The sequence below is a fragment of the Astatotilapia calliptera genome, chromosome 23 (genome assembly GCF_964374335.1).
Source record: "Astatotilapia calliptera chromosome 23, fAstCal68.1, whole genome shotgun sequence".
NCBI classification, from domain to species: domain Eukaryota; kingdom Metazoa; phylum Chordata; class Actinopteri; order Cichliformes; family Cichlidae; genus Astatotilapia; species Astatotilapia calliptera.
The window spans coordinates 23857064-23876343 of NC_137443.1; the positions used below are offsets into that span (position 1 = coordinate 23857064).

The 19280-nt window shown below is 39.9% G+C and overlaps 1 protein-coding gene across 11 annotated transcripts in view; it reads left to right on the forward strand.

Annotated features, from left to right (window-relative positions):
* Positions 1-19280, forward strand: part of LOC113016073 (nck-associated protein 5) — a 187367-nt gene that overhangs the window by 130701 nt on the left and 37386 nt on the right. For all 11 annotated transcript variants that reach the window (XR_013905111.1, XM_080297118.1, XM_080297116.1 and 8 more), the window contains 4 exons: positions 5477-5656; positions 11357-11425; positions 14242-14280; positions 14408-14527. Coding sequence is in view for 10 of the 11 variants with exons in the window: in XM_080297118.1 (XP_080153244.1) it covers positions 5477-5656; positions 11357-11425; positions 14242-14280; positions 14408-14527 (408 nt within the window). In the remaining variant the exon portion in view is untranslated. The remainder of the gene's footprint in view (positions 1-5476; positions 5657-11356; positions 11426-14241; positions 14281-14407; positions 14528-19280) is intronic.

Sequence of the window (19280 nt, forward strand, 5' to 3'; positions counted from 1 at the left end):
ATTATTTAGCTGAGAGCCTGGGTATTGACTAAAGCCAGACTGAGTCAAGGTGAAAGAATTCATTCCCGGCCCTGTTATGTAAGAGAAATAGCTGCTGGGATTGAGCAGAAATGCAGAAAGAATAAGTAATACCGTGTATTTTTGAAGCTTGGGTCACCTTTGGGGTCTCACTTCACAATTTGGAGCTGAACATGTTTACACAGTGTTGCAGTGCAGAAATGCTTCGCTCGGTCTATCATCAGTGGGGCATTATCTGAGAGGCCTAACTATAGAAAACAAATGTTCTTTTGCCCCCAGCTATGTGTGCTGCATTCATTTGTAGTCTTGAAAATACTTTAGACTCTTAGAGTATTTATTAAGCCTCACTGGTCGTTTGTTTCTTATATGTCACACTAGGGGCACACGGTAACTACAGTGTCCATAAAGCAGCAGCCACATTATTGTCTTTAACTTCGAGCCGGTGAAATGAGAGTGAAATGCCTCGAGGGAGGAGAAGAAAAGGGCAGCCACTAGTTCATGAAGTATGCAATAAAAAGAGTGTCTTTATTAATGACTACATGTGTATATCACAAGACAGGAATAGATGCAGAAAAAAATCATCCTTGACTGATGAGTGCGAATCAAAGTGTCCCGAATAAAGAACAAGGATCGTAAAGTTCACTGTCAGTGGCTCTATTGCTTATGTATTCCACTGAGTACATGTGAAACATGGGTTTAGCAGCCATAATAATAGACTCATGTCTGAAAGTTGTCCCGAGGCGCAAAAGCTTCATCACAAAAATGCAACTCGACAGTGCAGTCTTATGAAATATATATCAAATGAATCCACTTTGTTAATATGCAGATAGCGTTGTCTGTTGTCTGTGCATATAAAATAAACCCTTAAAAAGGGAGTGTGAGGGGAAGAAACACTCAGTCAGTGGTGTTAAAACATTTGGGGTTCTGAGCATGAAGTACTAAATCTGCAGTTCGTCTAATGGCCACTTGAGGCTGTTCTCCAAAAGCAATTCAATTCACCCTGGACACCCATGTTAGAAAATACTTTACAGCTATAGAAAGCACATTTACAGTTTAATACAAGAGTGTTTCTGACTTCTGTGCTTCCTTCTTCACAAAAACTCTGAATGGGGTTAATTTTTTAATAACATTTGCTAACCTTTGGTTGTAGGTGGGATTTGAACCTTACTCTCCCAAGTGAAACTTCTGTACTCTTTATCTAAAGCCTTAAAAGGAAAACAATAGACAAACTTGAAGAAACTCAAGAGCCAACTTCAATAAATTGTCCATCAAATACTGGAATTAGGGGTAGCAACTGTACTAATGGATTCCTGCTACTACCCACTTCCACTAATTGGACTTAATTGGATCTCTCTAATGTTGTTGGCAATTGAATTATCTGAGGAAAAATATGACCTGCTGTGATGTATAGAAGATTGTGGCTTATGAATTAAGTTAGAGTATTTTATTACAGTGTAATTAAATCTATACCGTAGATACATCATAACCATTAACACCGAAGAAGCCCTATGCCATTTCCTGACATGCACCTCCATTGCCTCGATGTAGCTCAAAACACCGTTGATTGGCCTGTTTATGCATTTTCAGCTACTTCTTCTGCTGCCATTTTCAAAAGCGACTGTAAGATAAGGGATCAATTTGAAGAGAGAAAATCAGCCACCAAATTGGTTTTTGGTGCCAAAAGTGCACGAACAGGTATAAATGCTGGCAACGGTATTGGCTACTTGCCTTGGCTCAACACAGAAGTCTAAAATAAGCTTTAGTCTCTTACTTAGGCACCTGTTATCAGATGGCACCTTGCTAACTACACTTGCTAGTGTTAGCTTATAGCTTAGAACTCGTTGTACTCCAAACATGGTAACTTTTGCCGTCAAAATACCAACAAGAACGCTAACACTGCAAAGTTTTTTAACTGCAGAAGGTGGAAATCTAGAAAAACCCATTGCAATTAAACAACAGGGAGACTCCCTTCTCAATTGTTCTTTGCCCCTCCTACCAGTCAGTGCTAATTTTTGTCTTCAAGTGAGATTTGAACTCTACTCTCCCAAGTGAAAGTTCTGTGCTCTTTATTTAAAGCCTAAAGACAGACCAACAGGAAGATCAGGAATCTATATCCCCCTCAAAACCTTAGCTAGTATATTCTGAAAGGCTACTATATATACAAGATATGTTTTTTATGGTAGCCTATATTGTACTACATTACCATTAGTATGTTAGCATGCCAGCTCTCTACATAGTGAACTGCTAGCTAGATTAAAGCAAATTAAAATGGATATACATCACATAAACCTTCATGGAAACGATCACAAAATGATAACAGATATATGAAGGACTTGGATTTCTTTATCTTTTTTAGCAACAGAAGTCAAAAATTTAAAAACAAGCTAAACTCAGTGATCTGCTACTTGATGTAAACTGTAAACATTTCCTTATGTGATCAGCAGCGGATAGAGAATATACTTGGAGGGTTATTGTGCTATTCCCATATGCTGTATAACTAAACACCAGCCGCTCCTACGCAGTGATGTGCTCCTGCTGCCGCTGCTGTATTCTGTGTATTCAGCAGGCAAACTCAATAACTTGAAAGGGCAACGTGAGGGACAAAGTTCCCTCCCCTCTCCCACTCCAGACTCTCTCTGCGGAGATTATTACAGAGCCCTTTAACGCCGTCTGATGAGCAGTCTCTCAAATCACAGGCATCACAGGCGAACGAAAGCAGACTTAAAACCTTGACTATAAAGTATTGCCTTGAACACAATTGTCTGATGGAATCGAACAAGATTGAAAACCTAATACGTGTTTAGACGACATTTAATCAAGCGGTGGGGTGGGGGTGTATTCTGAAGGACATTATTTCCAATTCCTTTTAGAAGAAAGTAGCAGCTTGGTCTGTGCAGCTTTCAGATTAAAAAAAAAAAAGAGTTGCGGCTATTCATCTGTGATGCTAACCTCACTTTTGTTGAGCACATTAACCGCAGGTGTCTTCAGACTTCATCTGCTGAGGAGGAAAATTTTAAGGCACATGCACAGTGATATGTCGCACTCAAGTTCTTACTCTGCTCTTGTGACTTAGGATGCAATAATACCTTCATTGTCATCTAGCTAACATGTTATTAACATTTATTCAACACATCTTTTTACCAAAAGCCTGCAGTTAGTAAGTATAAAGAACTGCAACTAGGGATCACTTCAAGAGGTTTTAGGATCAATCTGAAGGGTCACAAGATGATGAATTTGTGAGGAAAAAAAAAGAAAAATGTGCATCAAATTTGGGTCTTTACCATCCAGCTTTTCCTCACATATTTATTTTATCCTGTGAATCTTTGCCTCTTTGAAAACCTGTTCAAATGAAAGAAATCAAAGACCACTGGGGGGAAAATTGCCCTAAATGATCAAGCACTGAGACACTGCTGATTTTAAAGAAATCAGCCACTCTTGAATATCAGATACAGCAAAGTATTTTACTTCATTCATTTATTCAAGTGCAAGACTTATTGTAGGAAAATAACAATTCTTTTCTCAAGAATCATCAGTATATTCAAGCTCTTATGACTGAGATCCTTACTGGACTCCTGAATGACCCAAACAAAAGTGCTTACAAATCTCCAGAACCAAGCACTGTATATCAAAGTTTCTAGCTTAACAGGATTAACGTGCTGTTTATCTTGTTGGGAGTTGGAAGGTGTCAAACTGTGTCAGTTAATTGAATTACTGTGATGTAGTAACAATGCAAACAGATAAATACCCAGTTTTGCATTTTTGTAAATGGTGAAACCTCTAATAAAAATTCCACTATATTTAAAAGAAATCGTCAGTCGTCAGTCCACTAAATGTTATCGCCACAGGCCAAAGACAGAAAAGTCACCAAGGAAGTAAATGTCACCCCTTAATTGGCCAGACTGGATCCCTCATACCTGAGAAGGTTGCTGGAGGAGGATAGTACGCTGTTTATTTGCAGTTTATATATCAGGAACTATTCAACAGCACATTTTTGAGAAATATTTGCAGGCAGTGAAGTGAAATATTGGAAACACTGGTTGTTCTCGATTCTGTCATTATTTGGCTGTTTTTGTCCATACCCATGATTCTCTAGTAAAACTAGAATTTTACTAATTAAAACTCAGTCAGTCAGTTTTAGTTCGTATTACTGCTCAACAAGCACTATTATTTGTCGACTGACTTTTAGGGCCAACTGGAAGTTGATGTTAGAGGAAGTGCAGCTTTACTTGCCCAGAACTCCAGCTGGGCAATCACTGGTTGTGGGCAAGCACTGACTTGGTTTTCCTTGAAAGTCCAAAGACCAAATCTGAGTATATCTCATCAAAAACAATTATTATTTTCCCCCCAGGTTTATATAATTTTTCTTATTTCAGAAGTTATCTTATACTGGCTACTTCTTGTCTCTTACACTTATTAAGGTACGGTGAAATGCAATATTTAGAGAACATCAGTGCTCAAATTTTATTAACATGTTCAGCCTATGATGAGTGCTTGCAAAGGTCACCAGCTGCAAACACTGGAACCACTATTTTAGGTTTAAAAATGCCTGAGAGCGATGACTTTAATATCTAAACTACTGCCAAAGCAAAATTCACTTCAACTGAAAAGTGGAGTCAGATACTTTTACAGCTTTTAAAGTAAAAAATGCAGAACAAAGCGTGCATCAGAGTTTTCATCTAAGGTGATGTCTTCAAATTGTTTTCTCAGACAAACACAAAAGCTGGAACAATCCACTTTGGGGCTTTTTTTCTTCTTTAAAATTCAATGACATTACTATAAATTGTTTGTTTTGTTTTTCAGCCCTTGTAGCAAAGAAGCAGATGATCTTTTTCCAGCAAATATTGATGAATAGATGTTTTCAGTAAGCATCTAATGTGAGGCTCCAAAGATCCCTTGAAAAGCATGAATAGTGTTCTAACTGTGACCAAGAGTTTGTTTTTAGCAGTTTGGCGCTAGCCAGACAGTACCTCATTATTAGCTACTTATAACCAGTGTTTAATTATCACAGATGCCAGGAAACACCAGAAGAGAAAAGATTGCTGGCAATGAGACTGCGTGAGACAGACACTGTGTAAGGGCAAAGAGGGAGAGCACAGGATCCCCATTATACAGAAAAGAAAGCCCCTGAAGGTCACTGCCACTCTTTAGAAAACAAGAGAAACATGATTAGGGATTATGGGATGTTTTGGAGCTCTGTTGTTGAAGCTGCTTCCCTGTTGTCCCATCTGCCCATCTGATCCTCTCCCCTTTTCCTTTCTTCTTCATTCACTCCCTCCTTCCCTCTGAGTTCTGCCTTTCACGCCTCCTTAACCGTTTTACCCTGAAACATTTGTCATACCTCTATTTTCAATTCTTTCCTCCCATCTGCTCTGCTTTTTGCTCGCCAAATTCATGCTTTGATTTTCTGTTCCTTATTTTTCCCCCCCCCTCTAACCTCTTTTCGCTGTCTGTGCGTCAGGATAAACTCTCTGAGGAAGTGCAGAAACAGCACGACGGCCCAGTAGAGAAGGGCTCCCTGCCGGTGACTCAAGCAGAGCTGGACCCCAGGCTGCTGCTGAATCCTGAACATGATGCCAGCCAAGCAGAAGAGGATAAAGACAAAACCAAGCTCCTGCTGGAGCGCCTCAAGGCCCTGGAGGTACTAACTCGCCACCACGCATTTCTGTTGTCTCTTTAAGTCTCTCCTGCTTTGAATTTTTCAGCTTTCTTTTTCTCTCTGCCTACCTCCTTTTCCTTCTGAGTTTTCTTTATTCGTGCCTCTGTATACTTCTTGTATCCATACTCCTAGCCACCCCTGGCTATCCTTTGTGGCCAGCCCGTCTGACAGTTGTCAGAGTCCTTGCTCGGTTGTGTCTGAAAGCATGACAGCTCATCAAATTCTCCGGTCTCCTTCATTTGGAGAGCAAAGTCATCCTGTGAGAATCGCCGCCGGGGCCTCGGGCTGTACTCCAGCTTTGGTTTGTTTTCCTCTGCGCTTGGGGATTTGGGCTATACTCCGCCACGAGCCAAAGCAGCCAAAGCAGATACTCAGCCACAGCGATCTACACTGTTTGTTTTTTGTGCTGAAGCCACTGGACACATATCCGCTCAGATCTCTTCAGTAATTAAAGTGCTCAGGCTTAATTAAGTTAGGCTTTTAGTCTTCACTGATACACTCCTAAGTGGCTCCACGTTGCTTTTTGGTTTTGGTGTGGTGAAGGGTGCGTGGCACTCGGTCTTACCCCGAGTCATGTCACTCATTTCATATATTATCATCCCAGTGAGTGGATGTCATCCTTTGTTATTTGTCACATGCATACGGCCAGGAGCTGCCCTCTTCTACCTTCTAGTCTGGCTCAGGAGGCTATTATCCTCCGCTGCATCAGTGATAAACAGAGAGCAACACAGATTATCTAGGAGGAAGTGAAGAAGTAGAAGTAAATGTCATGACCATTTCCTAACCCCAGCCAGACACTTTGGTGCCTAAGCTTAACCCAGGGGTCTCAAACTTCCAGCTCCAGAGCCACATGTGGCTCGTTTATCCAATTCCAGCAACTCTTCTAATGACGGTAACAAAATAATTTAATTATAAAAATGAACAAAGAGGTTTGTTGCTTTGCTTTTTTTTTAAAGATAGTTTTCTTACTGGTGTGCTTGATCTGTGCACTTCAGTTATAATTGAAATGAAAATGTTACTTTTTACTAAAGCTATTATGCTACATAGAGCACGAGCGATATAGCATTTTTACAACTGATATCGAGATTTGGTGATTTTAAAAATCTGATATTTTATTTCTTTTAGACACACATTACAGTAAACTAATTTTCCAAACATATGTTATGCGTAATGATTAATCATTATTAAGGTAATATGATAACACAGTTTAAACATGATCTTGTTTTATTGGCACGGCTCGTCATTTACTCGTTTATGCTCAGCTTGGATCATCTGGTTATTGTTTGTGCCATTCCAAACACATTAAAGAGAGGCTGCAAAGGGAGTGCCCTCTGGTGGACAAACTATGTAACATCAACATTCATAACATGGTTGAAGGGTGTTTTTTCTATCCCTGGTTTACTTTTTAAATTTTCATTTATTGGCTTTTATAAATAGCAAATCCAAAATAGCTACGTTCAGTCGATAATATCAGCCCAGCAGATATATATCAGTCATGCTCTAATGCTACATGTTTTATTAATCAAAAGCAGGCTTGAAGTAGGCCTTTATATGTCAGTAGGTTTTTTTAGTTATTTCAAATATAAAAACTTATTATATATAACAAGTACACAGTATTGCACCTATTACTTATGTTAATAGTGTAATATGTATTTAGCTGACTTCATTATAACCCCACACACAGCAGTGTCTCCATACAGCTTGTTTAAGCCAAACCTTGCTAAAAAGTTGCTCTTTTGATAGTAAAGGTTGTTGACCTCTGATATAAACAAACAGCGCACATATTAAATAAAAATAGAGTGAATAAAATTGAAAATAAAAGGCAAGTTGTTAGAAAGCTTGTATAAAAAATTGTTTTGAGCTCTGGATTAAATGGATAAAGCTTCTACCACCATTCATGCTTCATTCTGCTGAATTTGGTTGCTGTTTTCTGCCCTTTGCTTCTGTTTCACTTGGTGGAGCAGCTTGCATTTAATGAGGTGGCAATTACCTACTAGATACTACAGAGTACCTACTACTCAATTTAATGGGTTCAAAACAAGTGCTCACAAACATTTTTGTGTACACAGGCTGATAATAAAACAATCCAAATATTTCAGCAGATGCCATCTAACAATTAAAACAATCCAAATGCGTGTAGAAAAATAAAGATGACACTTTGGTAGCAAGAAAGACACATGAAGGAGAAAGAAGTGAAAAAGTAAAAAAAGTCCTCAGAGTGTATTTGATCTTTTCTTCCTTTTGTTTGTTCATCCCTGAAAGAAAACAGACCCTAATTACAGCAAAGTGGCAGATAATTGCCTGCCTGTTGCTCCTCCAGCGGTGAGTTATCTTCTGAGACTGGCGAAAAGTATGGTCAACCTGTCCCTGCGATCCATCTGGTGAAGCGCATTACGGAGACGCTACATTTTAAACAGCTTTATCAAAAGTTATCTGCCGTTTTTATTCCTTGCTGCTGTGTGGGTGATGGATGCACCCCCAGCTAAAGCAGCAGGAACAAAACAGAGGCAATACATCACTGCCCCTCATTGTGCATAAACTCCACTGGCACTAAGTAAGCACCGCCCGGCTCCTGTTTCTGTTTCTCTTCATTAACTTGGCAGGCACGTGCTGCAGTCTGTAACCGGGGCCTAAATGAATACACATAGCACATTCTGGGAGAAATGGCCACTGGTCATTTTACTGATTAGGTGATAAGGGCATTAAAGCTAAAATTACCCAGGAGTCCACACCTGACAAACACAACCTGATAAATATTTACCAAAGACCCAAAAATGCAAGCGTGTGAGCCTGTTGTAAGACGTGTCAGGGTATATACATTATATATGGATTAGGTTGAGTCTAAAGATGTCTGTACTTCACATATTGGTGGATAAACTGGATAAGCTATAGGTTTGTAATTGCTGTAATATTATTTGACAGCATAGATATATTCCTATCAGCTATGTAAATTGTTTTGATTTTACCCATGCCAGTTCATTACTAGGAAGCACCAAATGACAGGGAGATAAAGTAGAGTACTAGTTGATGAAGAAAATGACTAAAGAGCTAAAGAGCCAAAGAAATGTTCTCAGAGAATGTTGGGCCCCAAAAAATAGAGCATAAAGAAGAGTCGAATCCTTAAATTATTAGTCACTAAACAGTGAGAAAAAACTACTGTCAAAAGAAGATTAGTATCCCATGTACAGTAATTTGAATTTTGCAGTTCTGTTCTGGAACATTCCCACCCTCACATTTACGTGCACTATATGAACTAAAGTGCTAGGCCACCTACACTTCCAGGAGCTGCTCAAGCATAGAAACCCACACCATTAACATGAAGGGTTTTTTTAAGTCCCATTGCCACAGAGGTATAAAATAAAAGATTAAGCTGTGGAACCCAATAATTTTGTCCCTACAGTGTAGATTGGAAGCATTAAAGGTCCACAGCAGGTCCAGTACAAAGCAGGCATCAATGATAATAGGCATGCCATTTGTTATGTCAGACTTTACTCAGCGTTAAATGGAGAAAATGGGGTTCAGTGGGGTTGCAAAGCGGCTTGCAGATGCAAGTTAAATAGACTTTCATGACTTCTATGGGCAACATTAAAGGTGATTTAACTTCCAAGTTTGAAAAATGAAGCCAACGTAGTAGTGCCTTAAACCTACATTCTTTTAAATAATCACTAGGGGGCGACAGCTCTGGTTGCAAAAAAACTTCCAATGCTGTAGATGTCTGTGGGAAAACGCCCCTCAGCCCTGACCTGTGTACACACTTTCCAGATGAGTTAATGAGCTCAGTCATTCATTTTGGATTGTATAAATTATTTAAATTAATTAAATGCATTTTCTAAATTATGGTCATTCTAAGGATGAGAAGCACATTAAATGTTTCACTGTTAGATGCACCCCTCGCTGGTTTCAAAACAGCGGGATGGTAACCGTGACAATATTTCAAACCAGTGGGTGATGTCATGGTAGCTATATCGGTCTTTTGTACTGTCAGTGGTGACTTCAGATGAATCCTGTTTCATTTCTAATGACAACAAACAGCTTTAAAATGGCCCAAAATAGATTTTTTTCACATAACATGAGCATTATTAAATAATCGAAGGTTTTTAGAGATTATATTATTTAGGCGTCTGCTCTGCCCCAAGTCATGAATAGATTTTAAAGTTAGTTACAAGAATTGTTATTTACACTGACATTATGACTGCAGGGTTGTTGTGGTGTTATAATAATACACTGAACTATGGCAGAATATGATAGCGGGATTACACGGTTTGACTGAGAAGGTTTATTGTCAAATTTTTAGTGCCTGTTGTGCTGAGTTGTACTATTTTCAATGACAGACTAATCCTTTTACCTTGATTCTTGGTCTCAGAAAGCATCATCCCTGAAAAATATTAAATTCCAGTCTCAACACAAAGAAAGTTAATTTTCTGCCACCTGCCAAGGATGTGCTCCCGCTTAAGTGTTTTCCCTGGTGTAGACACCTCAGAGCCACCGCCATTCATTCTTCTAACAGCGACATAACTTAATACAATGAAATGTTTTTACTATTTTGGCATAGTAACCTTGAAATTAAATGCTATATGATTATTTAATATAATATTTCTGGTGTCTTCTGAGGGGCAGGAATGTAAATAATCCGTCCAAACCGTGCTACCTCACAGACCTAAATGTCACATGCATGTGTTTCCATGTGCAGCCCTGTTGCTAAGAGAGCGGTGCACTTCCAGGTTGCTCATCTCTATAACTACAGCACAAAGAAAGAAGGACACAAGCACGTCCAGTCGCCAACACTTACAGACTTGCATGCCACTAAAACAACATAGCAAAACTGATTTTAGGCTGAGCGCGGACGTGTCAGATAGCGCCTCATACTGAAGCTTGAGTTAAAGAAAATGAGCTGCCGTGTAGGCGAGGCTCTGGTTAAATCATCACATATTTTAAAAAGTCATGCTCATTTCTTTTTGGGTGTGAATAAATGGGAGCTGATTTATTTGTTTTTCTCCTTCTGCAGTTAATGATGGGAATATGAGTCTTCGCTGGCACATTTGAATCATAAATTAAGTTGTGTAACAGTGATAAATACACTGTCAGGGGGATTTCCCAAGCTAAATGCATCTCTTGAAAATAGAAACTAACACATGAGATGCTCGAGCTCTCTTTAATTGCTCAGGCCATTCATTAGATTTGCACTCATAACCACACGTTGCAGGCTTTGAGGCTTTAATTAGTCAGTGTTTCTTCGTAAGACAGCATCGTTGGACTGTTTTGGGTTGTAATCATGTTTCCCATGTTTTCATCAAGGGATTGGTAGTTTCTAGTAAAGGGCAGAGGGCGAGAGAACCAAAGAGTCTGACAGCTCCTAATATGCTGCCTGCCTCTGACAAATTGGAAACTCCCAAAGATCAATAGGACGCCACCTCATCGCTTGGCAAGCAGAGGAGATATTCTTATTAGGTCCAGGCTCCAAACGGCTAGCTGCCGCCCCAAAGTTCAGCATCATAACTTCCATCCCCTTGACCTTTTTCTCAGTTGCACTTGGTAAATTTTTATTGGCTGTCCTGGTTCAAAGTTGACATATGACCTTTGTGAGGGAAGTCTCAGTCTTAGCCGGAGCAACGCTCGATTGCCGCTCCTGTCTCTGTTGTTTTTTGTTGCATCAAACATAACTGGAGTGTGTGTTCTTTGCAGGAGGAGAACTCCACCCTGGCCTTAGAGAATGAGAGTCAAAGGGAGCAGTACGAGCGGTGTCTCGACGAGGTGAGTGCACACCTTGTTTATCTTTATTCATTCCAGGCAACATTCAAGGACGTTGAGTGGCTTGTGAGATGTTTTACTTACCTTGAAACTGAATTTGTTTTGACAGAATAAAATAAATTGTATTGTGGACCTGAAGATTAAGGTTTTAATGAGGTCCTGAGCCATGCTATGGTTATCTTACAGCTTGGCAATTTACTCCAGCCACAGCTCGAGGAAGGCTGGAGAGAATTTGTTGATAATGACAATTAATTTTATTTTTCATGCAACTAAATCTTAACGCACACTCTTTTATCTGACATTTTTTGTCTTTTCACATCCTCTGTTTACTTTTAAACTGTTAAGTAACAACACACACACATTTACATAACTCTATACTATCCAGGCTAAATTAATAGAAGATATGATAGTTAATAGCAGTTGCCTTTGGAATTTTGTTATGTCTATGTCTGCACTATATGTCAAATAAAGAATCTAAAACTTCACAACTACATGGATACTACTTATTTTCCATACTATTAGCAGCTGCAGTATACAGCGCAAGTAGCTGGTAGGCCATCAACAGTATATCTATATGATGCAAAGACAGGAAGGAAGTGAGGAGGAAGGACATGAGGATAGGCAGACAGTAGGTGTGACAGATGGGTTCAAATTGGAGGTTGGGATACCTGATAACAATTTTCTAAAATTGAAATTCAAAGACACAACTAGAATTTCACTCATCAAAACTGAAGCATAGACTTCTTTACAGGCTGTCAATACAGTTACCCACACATTAAGCCGTATTATTTCACACCTAGTTGCATAAAAAATACTCCAAAAAGCACCAACACCACAAAGACAGCAGCACAAAGTATCTGAAATTAAGCCTAGTGGACAGCTAGCAGCTAGGTAGGCACTTACTTTTTCCTTAAACAAGGCCAGTTTGCAACAATGTATAATTTTAGCATTATGATAATACCCCATTCTTTCTTTCTTTGGTTTTGTTTTTTCATGCTATAATTCACCAGGACCTAATGCTAGCTAGTGTGAATAGCATAATACACAACAGAAATGCGGTAATCAGTGCTAAAAATGAAATACAAAGAAACTACTAGAATTTCACTCTTCGAGACTGATGCACTGAAGTACAATTATACACACATTAAACTGTAAAAGGCACTAACACTACAAGTACAGTCACTCAAATTAGCTTAAGCTAAGCTTATCGTACAGCTGTTATAGCATACGGCTGGTATCCATCCCTCTGTAAAGTTCTCATGGAAGCTGAAATTATTTATAGAGCCCAAAATGCTTCTTGCATTAGCCTTTAAACATGTTTATTTCTGCTGTAAAGTTGGTCATTTTAATATGAAAATCTGTGGGGATTGACTCATACTTGGTGCCAGCTTCAAGTGGCTATTTGAGGTACTGCAGTCTCTTTTGCTCCTTAACTACTTATTTTTCCTTCTTTTTGTAACTGTAACGTGCAGTTAAGTGCTTGTGATGCAAGTCTGAAATGTCAGCTTCATCCTGACATGAACCGGTGTTTGTGCAGAAATAGTTTACATAACAATATCACTTCTGTGCCCTCTGGTTATTTTGCGAGAGCTTGTTAAGCACTGTTTAGGGAGCTACATGAGGGAAATGAAGCAGCCCCGGCTCTGGGCTGTGCCTGCTTGCTGAATCACTCCGGGATGGAGGGAGCGCTGCTAAAGGAAAGCATGTCCAGCAGGGACAAGTCGCCCAATTTGTCCTCAAACCGACAAGCTCAGCAGACTGAGCAGATCTGCCGCAGGGTGGGAAAGACTGGTGAGAGCATAAGGGGAAATAAAAATGAGAGGGGGTGAGGAAGAAGATCGAAAGTTAAAAAAAAGAAAAGAAAGTACAGGGAAGCGGGGCCATTGTTATACAGAGCTGCATCCTCGATGGATTGCATCTGGAGTAAACTCAGCCTTCGTCTCCTTTCTGCTTCCCTGCTCTCACTAAGATGGCTCAGCTCGGTTTTGTTGTGTTTATTTGTCAACTGTTTTCCTTTGTGGTTGGCTTTCGGTGGAAGGACGGCTTAGCAATAATCCTGTTTTAATGATGGAGACTGTGTGCGCCCCTCTAACTAGAACAACAGTGTAACAGAAGGGATGATTATTTTTTATGTTACACCAGCTGTCTGTGTGAAATTTTAAAGTCGTTTGTTGTGTTTGTAACTTGTTTCCAGGACGTACAGCGTGCGCAAGTTCACATCCTCTGTCAAACACCATTAACTCCAGTTTGTTTGATCACAAGAGGCAGATCTGTAACTTTGCGGTTCCACAAGCAGGGCTCATTTTGCTATGTTTACCCCCATCTCTCTTCGTTCAATAAACGAGAAACGAGGCGCTCGAAAGAGCCGATGGGGCTTCACGGGGTATTAATGAGCAATCAATGGGCAGTAATCGTAGACGCTCCTCCATCGGCGTTGCGGTCTGAAGTGCGAACCGCTCTGAGACCAAGACCCGGGCACAGCAGCACTTAAGTCAGGCACACCTCTGGTACCCTACATCAACCAGGCACTGTCAATACCACCATTATGCTGTGAGAGCTCAACATTGTCTGCACGAGTGTGTAAAAGAGACACACACACCCAATAGCGGAGGAAAAATGTACAATGCATTGTGCCACAGCGGTTGCTTGGGCTCATAATAATTCATCCGAGGTGTAAATTGGCTGAGGAAGTACAAACACTCCAAAGTGCAGTGTAAGGGTTTCTATAGAGGCCCGGAAGGGTCATATGAGGTCAGGACTTTATTATGGTGCCAAAGCAGATAAATTATATTCTGTGATGTTTTCTTTTTCTCTTTAAGGTTGCCAATCAAGTCGTGCAGGCGCTTCTAACCCAGAAGGTTTGTTACTTCTTTTTCTCTTAATGCATGCTAATATAAATTAATGGATATACTCTCAGTGTTGTTCTAACTGTCATGTGAATTTTACACTCAGACGATGCTCTTTCTATTTGTCCTCCTGAATCAGGATCTGAGGGAGGAGTGTCTGAAGCTGCGAACAAGGGTTTTTGATCTCGAGCAGCAGAATCGGGCGCTCGGTGTTTTGTTCCAGCAGAAGATCAAGCCGGCCTCGGACCTGCTTCTCCAGGTACGCTGCCCTTCCCAGAACCTACCCTCCTGTCGATACACTACATTGTAGGTGATCAAATGGCAGGAAATGTATCGTTAAACAGGTAAAGAACAAAAAACAAAGAAGAACAGAGTGTGTTCCTCCCCTCAGCCGACCAGACCGGTCGCTGCAGATGGCCGCCCCTCCCTGAGCCTAAGGGAGGTTTCTTCCTGTTAAAAGGGAGTTTTTCCTTCCCACTGTTGCCAAGTGCTTGCTCACAGAGGGTTGTCTAATCGTTGGCCTTTCTCTATATTTTTGTAGAGCCTTTGTCTTTCAATACAAATCACCCTGAGTTGAATGATGTTCTAATTTGGGGCTATATAAATAAAAGTGAATTAAAAATACAGAGGAGTTCATGGTCCACTCAGTGACTGTAAGATGTCCAGGCCCTGTGGCTGATGATCAGTTAATCGAGTGCTTTAACCCTCTTAATGTGAAGCAGTAAGGAATGATTTAGTTTGCACAGAGCTGCAGAGAGTCCTGTCATATGCAAGCTTTGCAGGATTATACCGTCCTCAGCTACTCCTTTGCCAGTATACTTTTATTTTAGTCTCGCTACTACCACATAAATGTTTTAGTAATGCACAAAGTACTGTATATAGATATTTGAACTCAAACATAAGTCTTTGCTCTGGCTTCTCCAATCGAAACAGCCACCTCCTCAGGTTACTGGAACAGTTTATGTCTCCTGTTGCTCAGACAAGTTACTGGCAAACTTGAGCAGCAGACTGAATATCATATTATATAGTTAAATTTTATAGTTATTAATATTATTTATCCTGAAAAAAATTCAAGGTATACATTTTAAAAATTAAGTAGGTCAGTTTGGGGTCCTATAGTTTTAGCCTGAGTTTGCATATCCACACTCAAACATGGTGGAAAGAACTCCAGTAAACGACCCTGAGTACTTCTTCTCATGCATTTGAAGTTGTTTTCCATTTTTAGTTGTTTTTAAAGAGCTTTGGGGTCCTAACCAGAGAAAGAGACTGCTAAAAAAGAAAAGAAAAATAACCCGTAAACACTTTGATTGTTTACGGGTTTACATCTTTCTCTCTAAGCTTACATATGTGCCGTTTTAATGTTACTTTTATAGTTTTATGTTGAGGATTCACATGAAATCGGTTCTCCCTGCAGCACGGCTTTCTACATTAAAAACTATGTTGGAAGTCTTTAAATGGCAGATACAAACTTAAAACATCTCCTGCCTTCCCCCAAAGTAGAGCGTCTTCCCTGGTGCCCTCTTGAAAACAAATCCCCTCCTCCAAATCAAAATAACACACTTCACATAAGTTCTGAAATGTTTGCAGCGCCAGGGCTATAATCTCCAACTCTCCACATCCCACAAACAACAAAGATTTGAACCCTGTAGCCATCACCAAACATCACTGTACTTGTACACCCCATAAACCCTATATTCTCTCAGCAGGAGTGGGTGTTTTTTTCTCTCCTTTTGGTCCCAATTTACTGAAAAGTGTCCATGTGTCCATCCAGCAGACTCTGTAAGGTGTAATTATGAGGCTGACGGACCTGCGGCTGTGTTTTTACGCAGCTATTGTCAACCATGATACGAAGTCAGAGGGGAATATGATGAGTTCGGAAAGTGGAATGTCACATAATTGTGGCTCTTTCGGGAGAAAGAAATTATGGGTAGATAAGGAAAAGGAAGGACATGAGAAAGCAAAGCAAAAACAGGAAGTGGTACAAATGCAGAAAATGAATTTAAAAAATGAGGAAAGAGAACTAATGTGGTTGTAGGCGTGTTAGAAAGATCCTTTCAAGGTACTTCTGCTGCCATTAGCAGACAGGCAGGAATATTGTTAAGTGAAAGTGCAATATAAAAGGCTGGAAGAAGGATACTGCCGACACCGCAGCGGAAACCAAAGAGGTGCAATCTCACTGAAGAGGTGTATTAAGGCACTCAGGAATATGATAGAGTTTGAGATCAAGTTCAGTCGTTATTGAGATCCCATGCGGGTAATTGGATTGCGGCGTATTGCTTTATATCCCTCTGGCATCCAGCCGAGACTGTTTTTCTTCTTCTCTTTCCGGCGTGATTCAGACATTATGAGTACGTACGTAACGTAAGGCAGGTGAAAGGAACATAATCATGTAACGTGTGCGTGCTACAGTGCTGTTTGTGTGGTTTCTACAAGCGTGTGGGTTTTTGTCCGCTCATTATTTAATAGCAACATTTTAACCATCATCAGGGTGATTCAATGTAAGAGTTAATCATAATGTGATCACGCCTCTCCGGATGCTCGGCGTGTCCTTTATGAGGGCTTCAGTCGTGTGGGAGAGCTGTTAAAAACAGCTATATTTATCCACGTCACAAAGGCTCGGGACTTCCTACGGAACAGCTATATTTTTATCTGTCGTGCTGTATAATTATTATTTTTATACTTATTTTTTGCAGAGTTAGATAAGAAGATCGAGGCCACTTTCTTATCTTCCTGTTCATTGTAACACTACAACCATAGACTCTATAAAAGACGGATTTAGCTGCTATTCATGGGTAGTAGTGGTGGTGAAGTCACTCTGAAGCCTCGAGCTGAGCATTTCCTGTTGTTCTTATCTTAGTGTTTTCAAACCAGATGTGACAGCTGAGAGGCAGAACCAACCAAAAAATGAGTACAATGAGCATAGCCAATGAGCATACCCTTGATAATCCTCCTTTCTGACTCCAATAGTGACCATGAGCTACAAAATGAACTTTGTGTTTTATTTAATAACGCCTGAAATCAACAATTGAGGCCATTAAGTCATCAAGAAAGTGTTTTTGGAGGTCCCAGAACAAGGGAGCTTAGACTTCAATGCTTTACCTCACCCCCAACCGATTGTGACAGATGGCTGCCCCTCTTTGAGCCTGGTTCTGCCAGAGATGTCTTCCTGTTAAATGGGAGTTTTTCCTTCCTGCTGTTGCCAAGTGCTTATTCTTAGGGGGTCGTTTGATTGTTGGGGATTTCTCTGTATTGTATTGTTTCTCTGTATTGTTGTAGGATCTTTAACTTACAATATAAAGCACCTTGAGTTGACAGTTGTTGAGATTTGGGGCTACAGAAGAATTGAACTGAGCTAAATTGAATTAAATATACAACCAGAATGTCATGGGCATTCTGGTTGTATAGATGAGCAGCCATCTGTCACAATACATAATGAATGTCAAGTTCATTATGTATTGTGTATTTCTGATACACAATACACACGGTCTGCCCCCGCAAACCGTGACACAGAAGTCTGTGTGTTCTTCTTATAAAGAATACAGGATTTGTGTTAGCACAAAGCTCACAACTACACTACAAAATGTTACATTTATTAAATATGGTCAAATGGAATATACTGCATTGGTACGCATTCACTTTATATCAAACACATTTTCCTTATTAATTAAACATTTGAATGATTTGATTGTTTCCTCTGACTGGTCTCTGGGCCTATGTTACTGGGGCCTCAAATAAAAGCTAGTCGATAGTTAGCTTAACCCTCTCCTCCCCCTTTTTAATGGATTACACATTTAGTGAAGTTGAAAAATGCAAGAATCTTTTTATTTTTTTTAACATAGCTTCTCTGTTTACCGCTGACGTGCTAAGCACAGTGAACCAATTACACATTCATCTTATAGAAATGAGGCTGTCATTATTTAAATAGTCATAAATACTCAGTTGAGAAGTCTGCGTAAGCGTACAGCAAAGGATAACAAACGGGTTTGGATTTTGTATCTGTCAGATTACAGATAGATTTTGTGTTCAACTTACTAAACCAATTGAGCTGAATTACTTAGGAGAATATGAAAATAACCGGGGTGAGTTTTCATTTCTTTTCTGTCCTACACCCTCAAGCCGAGGGAGACTTAATCACCGATATGAGTGTACAGTTTCCCATTTAGCTCTGGACCTTTTTGCTTATCAGTAATTAAACGTTCCCCAGTTCCCCGTGGGCATCTTGAGTTCCTCTGATAAAGAACCATAATGCATTTGACTTGAGGGGGTAGGGACAAATAAGTAAATACTTCAGCCTACTCCTTTTCAAACAAATAATGGAATGATATTTTGTAATGATTGTGAAGGCACATGTTTGAAATGTTTGAAATAAAAATGAACTGAACTGAACTGAACATTTGATAGTGAATGCACCGTTTGTGCACCTTCGCTGCCTTCAGCTGAAATGTTTTTGTGTGAAAATGCCACATATTCATTTCTGACATCCACATGTTAAAAAAAACAAAACAAAAAGCAAGATTTCTCAAACTCTGCACTACGACCAGCTATGTGTAGTACCAGCCACTAATGCTGCTCGGGCTAGTAGCAATTGAGTCACCCATTACTGGGACAAATGCTTGTTTTCTTTTTCAAACCTAAGAGCCCCAAGGACACAACATGCATGCCGTGACCTCATTACTGCTCATGCGGTTGTGAAAAAGTTGTAAAAACTTTGTGCACAGAAGAAAAAAAGAAGTTTGCAATAGCAGATTTAAACAAATACTCTTCCACAAACATAAATAACAAAATTTGCAGAGTGGAGCTTTAGAATGTCTGTTTTTAATGGAGCTCCATATATCTTACTTTATTATATTGCAGCGGAGCATTTGTCTTAGTTCCAGCTACAGTGCAGTGGGCAGTGTGTAGCTGGAAATTTAGGAAGAGCCTTTGTGATGAGTCAGACGTATAGATCAGGTCATGCAGGTGAGCATTATGTGGATGAGTAGGTGTGTGTGTGTTGTGAATTAATCTGCGAG